Below are 12,161 nucleotides of genomic sequence, written 5' to 3'. Positions count from 1 at the left end.
CCTTCAGTATTGAGAACACGGTCATCAAACCCTCTACTGCAGTGAAAACTCTTGGTGTCTACCTGGACTCCACCTTATCAATGGACAGGCAAGTTAGCGCCATCTCATCCTCTGCTGCACTTACCACAAAAATCATAAATGCAGTAAAACCCCACCTGTCGCCAATTAATTGCCTTAACATTGCCAGAGCCACATTCGGCGCTAAACTCGATTACTGCAACATTCTACTCCTAGGCACCTCCAATAATAACATCAACAGACTACAAATTGCACAGAACAGCACCCTTAGAGCCGCCCTTAGCATCCCTAGGAGAGACCACATCTCCAAGGCAAGAAAAGATGCCCACTGGCTCCCAATCAAGGAACGCATAACATTCAAGGCCCTCACGATCACACACAAATTCCTCGCCCAGACCGCCCCAGTCCAACTATCAGAGAGAATACACCTGGCTCCAGCTGACAGACCAAGATGTGACCAATACTCCCACCTACTTTCAGCCCCAGCATTCAACAGAGCTAAAGCTGGCAGCACAAGTTTTGAAGTAGTAGCCCCAAAATCTTGGAATGCACTCCCACTCAGCCTAAGAAACGAAGAATCCCTCACAATATTCAGAAAGGTGCTAAAAACTAAACTATTCAACTAGACTACCCCATAATACAGTACAGTCCCCAACACTGCTCCTATGTAACCTATTTTCCTATGTAACCCTGGAACACCCCACCAACACGGCCGGCTAACTATATTTCTAAACCTGTATCTCTGCCTAAGAAATGTCTGTACTAATCTGTATTCACTGCCTCAAACATCTGTCATAACATGTATGAAGCAAACATTCTGTAACAGCGCCACGATGCCTGCGGGCCACTGGGTGCTTTATAAATCTAAAATAAATAAATGCATTTGAGTATTTCCTATTCGTGAAGGATCCTACAGACTGGCACTATAAGTACCCTCAGGAGAAGGGAGTCATTTGCCACCTATAAGTTAGTTTACATAGTGGTAGGGTCAGTTGGGGTCGTTTTTGGAGAGCTGAATTTTTGCTTTGGACAGTCACGACTGACGAACACCTTAGTTAGAAATATAGGCAGGGACCACCCAAAGAGACAGGGAAAGTTAGGCCTTATCCTACATAAATAAATAATATTGTGAACCGTGTCCTTGAATTGTCCGTGTCCTTCAGACCCGCTACAGCACCGAAGTTAATTTCTATGATTACAGGTAAGTAGTGTTTGTCTTATAAGCTTTTGTGTGGCAATACCTACCTGGAATGTGTATGGTACAATGTTCGTTCAGCCTCAGTTTCTTTTTTTTTTTTTTTTTTTTTGCTGCAGTTTTTTCAAAAAAACATCGAAAGATTATGGGGGTGAGGGCATATAAGGGGTAGGGTGGGGTGGTGTGTAGGGATAAATAGGGGAGGGAGGGATGGGGGAAACCCCACTAAATAAATAAAATGCAAGAATGTTTTTCAGCAAAAAGTGCAACGGGAAAAAAACGGTCAAAGATTGAACTTGGTGTGTAACTAAAGGCGTAGGTAGGTTGAAAACTTGTTAAGCTCAACAAATCGCCTCAGACGAGGCATCATGCTGCTGGTAACAGATCTGTTGCGGACTGCCAAAAAGAACTCTAGCGAACAGCCAGGTCGTCAAGTGTTTCCTTAAATAAGTGTATGCTTGTATACTTACTGTCTGTCCTAAATTATTGGTGTTGATCTGTGTGAACTCATTATAGTCCTAGACCACACTCTCACTTTTCCATCTTAAAACCTGTGTACCTCTGTTTCATAACAATCTCTGCACTATACTTCAAGACTACCTCCTATAATGTCCTAGCGTACCTTTTCAGCCACTCTACCTTTGAGAGTTTGGTTAGACCTTTGTGTAAACCTTGTCTGGTCCGCTAAAATTGGCTTCACAGAACTCATGACCAGAGTTGGTTCTGAAAAATCCTCTGAAAGTGCAATTTGCTTGTTTTATCCAGAAGATGCCTATGAGAGTACACCTGTTAAAATGCAGTATTTGTTCACCAGTTTCATCGGGTTTCATTTGTGTGAAAGGAAACTGGTGAAGCTATGCATAGTCTTGACTTCTGCTTGCCTTAGAAGGGCAGGGGCAGCCGTGTTCTGTAACAGTATAATGTAAACCTGTTAGCCACTCACAGTTTCCCAAAGTCAGGTTGCTGATCAAATTAAAACATAAGGAATATAATGTTGCACACCTAAGGGGGCATAAGAGGACGGAAGTGACTGCAAAATAACATTCTGGGCCTCATTACGAGGTTGAAGGTAGCCTTGCCTTGCCAAGGCTACCTCCAAACTCGCATCCGGGTCCGGCACCCGCGAATGGGCAATTACTGGGCTATTCCAGCCCAGCCGGACCCGGTAATTGCCCTTTTGCGGGTGCCGGGCCCGGTACATCTCCATTCCCATTGCGCCCTATAGGGCGCAATGGGAATGGGGAGGGTGGTAGCACCGGTACTGTTAATAACGGTACCGGTGCTACCATCATGTTCTGCTCGCGGGTGCCGGTACGACCACCAGGCCAGACCTGGTGGCTGCAAGGGCACCCGCTAGCAGAACTCGTAGTATGGCGGTACGGTAGCAACAGTGACGGTAGCGATACCGACACCGTTGTTGTCTTACCGCCATACTTGTAATGAGGCCCACTGACTTGTATAAATGGAATTGTGGTAGGGGTGCCACTGTTATTTAATTTATTTAATTGATGTTTTGTAGTATTGGGGCCTGAAGCTTGGCTCAAATTGGAGAGTTGGGATTTTTGCATAGAGTGGAAATTTCATGTTGTGACCATTCCCCTTGAGCCTTTACTGTTATAATAGATATTTAGGGGAGTCTGGGAGGATGGCTAGTCAGGTGATCACCATTACTGAGCTTTGCTCTCTACCTAATCTCTGCCTTTGTATCTTGCAGTGTTCATTTACTCCATGCCAGGGTACAAGTGCAGTATCAAGGAGAGGATGCTCTACTCAAGCTGCAAAAACCGTCTCTTAGACTCTGTCGAACAAGATCTACAATTGGAAATTGCTAAGAAGGTGATTCCTGTTTCCAAACCAGATCATTGATAAACATTGAAAGAATTAATGCTGATTTTATGTATTATTATAAGAGCAAACTATTGCCTTCCAAAGAGTTTCCCAGAGCCTGACAGAATTTGGCCAAAAATCTAATTATTAAAAATACGAACTCAGAAAAGAATGATAAAACAACCAGATTTAAGAACGAGGTAAAACGGAAGGGTCCCAAGACAGACCATTAGGTTGACGAGACGAAAGGAGGGCGAGATTAAGATAAATGGTTCAGATAAACCGGTGTTAGATAGGGCAGTAACGTTTCTCCTTGTTGCACTGTGCTTCAAGGAGCTTTCACTCGTGGGATGATATGAGCATAAGAGTGCAGGGTCTCCCCCTGGTTCTGAGTTCTTTTTAAATCTATAAATGTATTTTTTTATGCTGACTAGCATAACTGAAGTCTCCATACACAGTGGGTCAGCTAATTCAATTTAAAGCAAAAAATGCAATGAAGAAAAACGTAGAAACTGTTTTGGGTCACTGCAACAGGGACTCAGTGGTACTTAGTGTTAGGAAATGTTTTCATTTTCTGCTTCCCTCCCATAGACTTGCATGGGGCACCCTTTCTTTTTGCTTCATGTTTAACCCTTTCCTGACCTTTTGGTCTTCTGCTATACTTTCCTGTTTTGCTCATTTTTATGGGAAAACTGACCAGTCCCTAAGACTATCAGTACTGAGATACTGTCTTTGTGAATTCCTGTATTGTTACAATTGCACACATCCCCTTACAGTGAAGTGCAGTTAGGATAATTTGTGTCAGATATTTTTATAGAATAGCTTTTTGGTTACTTTTACAGTGAGCCTAAGAAAAGCTGTTGGCAGCTGTGGTACTTGTACCGCTTTTGATAGTTTAACCTTTTTTTAATAGTTTTACCGTTTTTTAAAGTTTTACAATTCTTTTGATATTTTTAACGTTTTGATACATTTTACTTGTGTACTTTTGCATTTACTGCAAATGGCTACTAAAGATGGCCCTGCCCCGAGGTATTTTGCTTGTTCTTTGCCCATATTGTTCTTTGTCCTTCTTCCTGCCTTCTCAGGTCAGAAAATAACTTGTATGGAAATCCCTTTCCTGGGGGAAGCTGTGACTTTGGCGGTTAGTGTGTGTGGCCAGAGGAAGGGGCTAAGACGGTCTTCTTCTAATCCGTATCAGTGGTGCTTGAGTGTCTGTTGCTGGGTAGATGTTGTGGCCAGTGGCTATCTATGGGAGGATAGCCACTAACTGTCGTGAACGGTGCAGATAAGTACCTTTGGTTATCTCAGCCTGAATCTTGGATAAACTGAGGGCTTCTGCAACTGTTCATCAGATTATCGTTGGAGACAAGACCTCTACAAAGAAGTGCAGTGCGCTGACGACCCCTGCAGCTGGCAGCTTCGACTCCCGTGCTGTCTGGTGAAGCCGTACTCCTCTGTCCTGATCTCAAGAAGGCCATTGTTGGTGCTTTGACGCCTTGACCGGTGGGAACAACCAGTCTCGACCCATACTTGAGGATCTGTGCTTGCTGCACCTTGGGAAGTGAGCCTGGACCAACCAGTAGACTGACCTCTCTCTCTCTTGGGCTACCTCCCTGTAGATGTCGCTGTTCCAAGCAGTGCCTTGGAACTTTGCGGTGCTTCAGCTGGTGCCAGAAGTTACCTGTTCCAGCATTTTCAACGTCTCACATTAAGGGAAGCTATGTTGGAGCTACTTCTGTGTTCACTGCTGGAAGACGGCTATCACTGCCTGACTGTGGTGACCTCCGTTGAACCTTGTCTTCATGTCCTAGGGGTGTCCTACAGCCGTCTGTCCTGCAGAAATCTTCCTTTCCACATTTGGGTGTCTAAAGGAAGCTGTCTGGTACCGATTCCTAAGTACCACAACCGACAAACAAAATCCTGCAACCAAAAGAAACCCCCTATAGTCCAAACGATCCTCACGAAAGGAACCAAGACAAGAGAACATTTCTGCAACAGGGGTTTGAAGCCTCCATACATGGTCTATGGAGAACTATGAAACGGGGGTAAATCTAAATATCTGGAGCTGCTCCCTCCTTGCCCTCTGATCTCCCATGGGTCACAAGAGTGTGAAGTCCGGCCCTAACTCACTCTTACCTGACCTTTGGTAGTCGAACCTGGTTCAAGGATCCCTCTGTAGGCCTTAACCTGTGTATTGGGATTGAGTTGACTACTTACCTGAACTTTATCTATGTGATGCTTATTAATCATAACTACTGGCATCGACAATCTCAATATAAACCTACCTGAAAAGTTCCTACTTTGGAGCTGGTGACTTTTGGGCATAACGCCACAAACCATTTTAGGATTAAACTTTCTCAGAGATAGGGGAGCTGTTCTGTGATTATTCTAAAGAGTTCTTTCTATTTCTATACATCTGAATACATCTGCATCTCACTGGCCGTTGAATCAAATATTATTCTATTTCTCTTAAGGGTGAAAGTATATATGCATTGTTGGTGTGATAATATTTGACTAGAGGTTTTACTTGCTTAGCGTGTAACCTAAAGGCTGTTACGAATCCTTTTATGTCGTCCGTTCTCCCCTGGTGGGGGTGGAGCCCTTTCCCATGAGGCCAGGGAGGTGAGGCCGTTACCCAATAGTCCCCCTGGGAGTGGTACTCAGCGGGAGAATCTCAGGGATGATGATCAGAGAAGAGTGTGGGGCCAGACAGACTTGGTATCCTCACCTTCTAACAATTGCAATTTAGCCACCTTTCAAACTACACCCAATTCACAACCTGCTGACACCACAACAAGGCAAACAAACTCATCCCTGCCCACAGACATTGAACTTGGCAACATGGCTCCTGAACTCCTAGAGTTCAGCCATCTATAATTAACTCCATAATGTATGGAAATGCTAAAGGAGGCCAGAAAGCCTAATACAAGGCACTATAATTACAAAAAGTGGAAACAATTTGTTATGGGGTGCGAGCAGAGCAATGTTCACCCCATTGAGTGCACACCTATCTGTAAGGTGTGCCCGTGCTCGACTGACCCTAAACGGCTGAAATGTGCCTCCTTAGAATTAAACAGCAACCTTTAGGTAACTTTGGAGAACCAGCACACTCTACCACGCATATGCCCTTGTCCTAAGAATCCAGGGATATTTTTACTGAAAATAAACACCAACTTGAGCCTTATTGAGCACTAATTAGTGTCTCCACTTATTTGTCTGGCGGGGTGAATACCAAAATGCACTCCCAAACCAGGGTGGCATGCAGCATCACTGCTTCTCCAGAAGTGCGGAAACCAACAAAAATGGAGAAAACAAACTTTGCTTAGCTTCACCCAGGGCTTACCACGCCTTTTTCTTGTCTGTGCCGACCACTCGGCAGGCAGCGGAGGAAAGCTCGGACCAACCGAAGTTGGCAAACCCAGAGCTAGGAATGCCTGCCAGCGCTGGTAGACCCTGCTCTTTCTGCTTGTCAGCAGCTTCCCCGCAGGGAAGATGGGCACAATACATGCTGGAAAGGCCTGCCAAAAGGGCCATGAACAATAAGTAGGGTGAAACAGAACCCTCTGCCTTCCACTCCCCTCAGCCCTGTGATGGGTGGGGACAAACTTTCCTCACCAGACTGGCCATCACTGATGAGATTGACAGAGAATCTTTGTCACCCCCCCCCCTACTGTCATTTCCTTACTCTGCAACTCCCTGGGAGGGAGACGGGGACAAAACAGGCAGAAAAGGCCTGCTGACACTTTTAGGGCACCACAAGGATCACAGAACCTGTCTTCTTACTCTGTTTTCTCAACAACCTCTCTCCCTCAGAAAACATGGCTCCAAACCTCCAGATGATAACATATGCACCCGTTCTCCAAGGGGAAATGGCTGCGAAACAGTTTAAATCTCCTCATAGTTTACAGGGACTCCCATGCTGTCCGCTATAAGCAAATACTCTGAGCCAGATGTGCACATGGGCATAAAAACCAAATGCTGTGCTCATTGAAGATGGGGGTATTTTATATATTTATTTCGGAGTGACAGACAAATATAGATTAGACGTTCAAGTACAGTGAACTAGCATACCAATAACATAACACACCTGTAGTTTAGTATGGTGACATACTGAACCCAAGTTTCACCTTGGGTATTTTACTAATGTACATTTTAAAGACAATACACATTTTCAATTACACGTATAGCAGCTCTGAGGTCCAGCATAAAACCCTGCATTGTGTTAAGTGTTTCATGTGCACGTTGTTACTACCTCCTTTTCCTGCTGGACTCGGGCCTGGTCTACAACTCACTGAAAGTACACCTAGCAGCAATAACATGCTATCCTGGTGGGCAGTCAGGGGTTAACGACTTCATGGACAGAGCCAAAAGGATTCCTCCATCTGTTGCGCACCCACGCCCTGGCTGGGATCTAAACTTATTCTTACAAAGGCTCATGGGAGCACCTTTTTAACCTATGCACAAAGCCACATTGAGAGTCCCTCTTATAAGATGTTATTTCTAATAGCTGTTACTATTAGGAGAGTAAACGAGCTACAAACATTATCAGGTTCAGAGCCTTTTGTCTCCATAGATGAACACAAAGTGCTTTCGAACACGCCCATGCTTCTCTCCTTAAAATAATGTCATATCAACCAGTCCATCGAACTACCATAAAGGGGGAAAAAGCACTATGCACACTAGATGTGCGTAGAGCAGTCATGTTCTACTTACACAAGACAAAATAGTGCGTAAATCATTCTTTCTCTTTCACTACTGCTGGAGGGGTTGACCCAGTTACCAAGGCCACCATTTCTAGATGGATTGTCAAGTGTATACAACTGTTATTAATTTACACAAAATATATATCCTTTCAAACCTAGAGCACATTTCACAGGCAGCATGGAAGCCACCCTAGTCTTTATTGCCAATGCGCCACTGACTGAAATTTGCAAGGCTGCAACTTGGAGTTCAGTTCCCACCTTCACACAACACCAAGTGTTGATATACAAGCAATATCAGATTCACAGGTGGGACAGGCAGTAATTCCACTGTCCCTGGTCACCCACCACCTGCCTCTGGTACTGCTTGCTAATCTATGCAAAACATATCCATCTAAGCAGATTCGCAAGCCCCAGAAGACAAATATTACTTACTAGTAATCGTCTTTCTGAGACTTGTATCTGCTTAGAATCACATGTGCCTGCCCTGCCTCCCACCCCCTCGAAGACAGCAGCGGGACGGACCCAAAAAGAAAAAAAAAGCATTGCATGCACAGCCCTTAAAAAGGACAGGCCAGAAAAGGAAACTATCTGAGGATGTACATACGTGAGGGATCATTGGTTAGAATATCCTTACAAATGTCCTGGGCTCAGCTGACACCTCAGGAAGAGACAGCGCTGAAGGTTCCCTTCTAAAAAAGACACTCTTTGCTCTGTGATTCTGGGTTTAAACCCGAGACACAGGCAGCACTAATCAACATGGCGATTGAGGAGTCAGTCCTGTTTGGGAAAGCCGTTGATGAACAACTCAAAGCAGCCAAGAAGGATCACGAGACCATAAAAACTCTGGGACAAATTACAAATAAACCTTATGTCCAAAGGGGTGTCTTTTAACACACGGTGCACTTTTAGAGACCAAAGCTTCAATCGTTCAAACCATCCAGGGCCTGGGGCATCTGGCTACTCCTTTCACAGTCCCCAGTCTCAAACTACCTCGTATCAATCCTATCAGCAAGGGGATTTCGCTGATGAAAGGGGTGAGGCAGATTTGCAGTCTCTAAAGTCAAGTCTAATGCACAGCTAAGTAAAAAAAATGGCATGGGCAACAGAGCAATAAGTCTTAGACTTGAGTAGTGAAGAGTTCAGTTAAGCACACACAGAGCACTCTTAATAGTACTCGCTAGACAGAATTCATTTAGGCTTTGGACGAACCCTTAGCGATTAAAAAAATAAATAAGGTAAGTATTACACTAGACATACTATTATATACACATCTTTGGGGATGCTCTGGCTATAATTTACTTTTAGACACAATACAATTCAAAAAAATCTGGACAACTGTGGTGTAGCAACGCTAGTTTTTAGGCAAAGTTTGTATACAGTACCCTCTGGGACCACTACACACAACTCTGACAACAGGTATAGGAAACACAGCCTTTGGTATAAGCTTGTACTAGAGTTTTGGTAGCGTGTTGAGCAGCCAGGCTTATCTCAAGAGGTGTCATGTGAGCTGTAGTGGAGTTACACAGAGATTCACAGTTACAAGTATTCAAATAAACTCTTACACTCGAGGTTTCTTGCATAAACAATTATTAATTTATCAGTCACTTAGAATAAGCCTTCTTCAGAAGGGAGCAATATAATAGTAACACTCAAATGCACTTCAATACTGTATACTCTTAATCTCTAAATCAGTAAAGACCCTTTTGGGATGGCCCAGAGACACCACCTAAACCCACAGGTGACTTCAATAGCTAGGGTGCTGGGGACATTAATATATTACTGTTGGCATTTAGAATACTCTAAGTTGGTAAAAGGTGAAGTTTATTAGAACAACAAGAGACCACAAATATTCTTAAGCAGGCAAATACTTTGGGATCCCTCGAAGAGTCATGCAATTCAATTGGCTAAGCCAAAGTCAGTGGGCAAAAGTCTTGTATAGGATGAAGCACTTCTGTTAAGTAAATGGAAAAGTCTTTGCACAAGTTCTTAAGAGTCTTTGATGAAAAGAAGAATCAAATGTAGGGCCACAAGCTAATTAGACTTGTGAGTTGTAGAAGTTGCAAGCACTCTACAGTAAGACGGAAGTTCTTTGAGTTTTTACAGAAGCTTAGAAATGAAGAAAATATGCAGCTAAGGACTTCAGTTCCTGTGCAGCTCTGCAGATCTCACTGTTCCTGGACCTCAATCGTGGAGCCAATAGGGAGGACGTCGGGTGACTCCTGCAATGCACTGGGATGGTCAAAACTTGCAACCGTCAAACTACACTTTCAGTAGCTGTTCAGTGTTTCAGCTCCTCGCGTCAACGGCAAATAGCAACACAGCGGTTCCTGGCTGTCGAGATAGACTTTCCTTGCTTCTGAGGTCCCGCACTCTGTTGAGGGGGCTCGGGCCCCCTCAAGAGGACTTGATTTTTAACCTGGAGAGAGTGCGCCCCTTTTTCCCACTCTCTCATATATCTTTGTAATTTTTAACACTGTTTCGTTTGGTTATAATAATAAATAATAATAATTTGGCACTTATATAGCACTACGAACCCTCAGGTATCTGAGCGCTGCTTATTATTACCCACGGTGTGTGGTGCTCATTCATCGACCTCGAAAAGGATGAAAGGCTGAGTTTGGCCTGCCAGGATTCGAACCTGCGTTAGCAAACTCTGCACGGGTGTCAGAGCGAGTGCTCTACTCGCTGTACCACTTGACCGGGTTATGGGGTCTGACAAACTCCATAGGCATCCTCTTTTACATTGTGTCACACAGCACCTTCAGTGCAGTGCCACAGGGAAGTCTTTCAGATTTCCCAAAGGTTTAAATACCTTCTCTTGGATAAACTACTGTTTCCACGAGCACTAAAGTGAAATTGACTTTACTTACAATTGTAACTTTCTAGACCCAGCACACACTATCTCACAATAGGGTGCTGAGGGGTTACCTAGTATCCCCTTTGTCTAGCTTCTCATGTAACATTTTTGTTAACCTTTTCTCACTGAATGGCTGGTGGCAGTGGTTTTGTTTTAACTACCGTGGTGTGCATTTACCGTCGGCTGGGTTTGCAGCTGCAGTAAAGCACCCCAGGGTGCCATTTTTGTCAAAATAGCCCCGATCTTCCTTTTTCGCCATTTCTTTGTGGAAAGATTTGAGATTTACTCTGCATGCCAAACCAGGTTTGGTCTCATTGTTCGCTTTGCCTTTGGCGGGATTCACAAGTGAAGTCTGCCTCTAGCTCCAGGGTGTCTGGGGTAGGCAGGAAATGAGGGAGGTGCCCGAAACACCCTGTGCTTAGTCTCCTAGGAGACCCAAATGCACTCTGTGGTGATTGACCGGCTGGCTGTCCGGCAAGTACAGCCACCCTGGTGGGTGACTGACAGCTAGGCTGGAATGAATGGGAGAGAACTGAATAAAAGGCGAGTCTTTTGGCTTGGAAGGCAGAGTCGACCACTGGACGAAGGAACCGAAGAAGAACTTGAAGAGGACGCCTGCTGCAACTCCTGGACCGTTGGTTTGCCCGTTGAAGCCCTGCTGCAGTGCCGAAACACCAAAATTGCATCGATAGAGAATCCCCTGCAAGGACGACTTCTCCCCTTGAGTTGGTGGCACCAATCAACTCCAAAGTAAGTCACCTGGACATCCATCTCGGAGCTGGTTCAATTTCCACAGAGTTGCTGCTGGGAACCATATAGCCAGGGAGAGGAACACCAGATTGTGTGCATTGCTTTTAAGCTGGCCAAGAGCTCCAGGAAGATCCTCTGGACTCCCAGGAAGCAGGACTGACCGAGACCGAGCCCCCTCAACAAAGTGATGGACCCCAGAAGCATGGAAAGTCCATCTCAAGAGCCAGGAACCGCAGTGTTGCTATTTGCAGTAGACCGGAGGAGCTGAAACACTGAACAGCCACTCAAGGTGAAATTTGCCAGTTGCGAGTTTTGACCGTCCCAGTGCATTGCAGGATTCCCCCCCCACCCCCCCCCCCCCCCCCCAACGTCGTGCATCCTTCTTGTCCCCTGACTGAAGCCCAGGAACAGTGAGAGCTGCACAGGGACAGGAGTCAACTGCTTTATCTTTTCTTAATTTCTAAGGTACTGTACAAGGTCTAAGAGAACTTACCTCTTGCTGTAGAGTTGCTTGCATCTTCTACCACTCACAAGTATAATCAGCTTGAGGCTCTACATTTGATTCTTCTTTTCTTCAAATACTTCTAAAACATTGTGCAAATACTTTTGCCTACCAGAGGTGCTTCACCCTACATAAGACTTTTGCCCATTGACTTTGGTTTAGCCTATTGTACTGAATTACTCTTTCTGGGGGCATCCAAATGTATTTGCCTTCTTAAGAATAATTGTGGTCTCTTGTATGTTCTGAATAATCTTTTCCTTTGACTTATTACTATATGATCCTAAATGCAACAGTGGTATATTAATGTCC

General features: G+C 44.7%; 1 protein-coding gene across 6 annotated transcripts in view; it reads left to right on the top strand.

The window, feature by feature from the left end:
• The window catches only part of TWF2 (twinfilin actin binding protein 2), a 471,759-nt gene that overhangs the window by 442,218 nt on the left and 17,380 nt on the right, over nt 1-12,161 (top strand). For all 6 annotated transcript variants that reach the window (XM_069643998.1, XM_069643994.1, XM_069643995.1 and 3 more), the window contains one exon: nt 2,928-3,049. In XM_069643998.1, coding sequence (XP_069500099.1) covers nt 2,928-3,049 — 122 coding nt within the window. The remainder of the gene's footprint in view (nt 1-2,927; nt 3,050-12,161) is intronic.

Source organism: Ambystoma mexicanum, chromosome 2p (genome assembly GCF_040938575.1).
Source record: "Ambystoma mexicanum isolate Mex_15411 chromosome 2p, UKY_AmexF1_1, whole genome shotgun sequence".
In the NCBI taxonomy this organism is placed as follows: domain Eukaryota; kingdom Metazoa; phylum Chordata; class Amphibia; order Caudata; family Ambystomatidae; genus Ambystoma; species Ambystoma mexicanum.
This window is presented reverse-complemented; position numbering and strand designations above follow the sequence as displayed.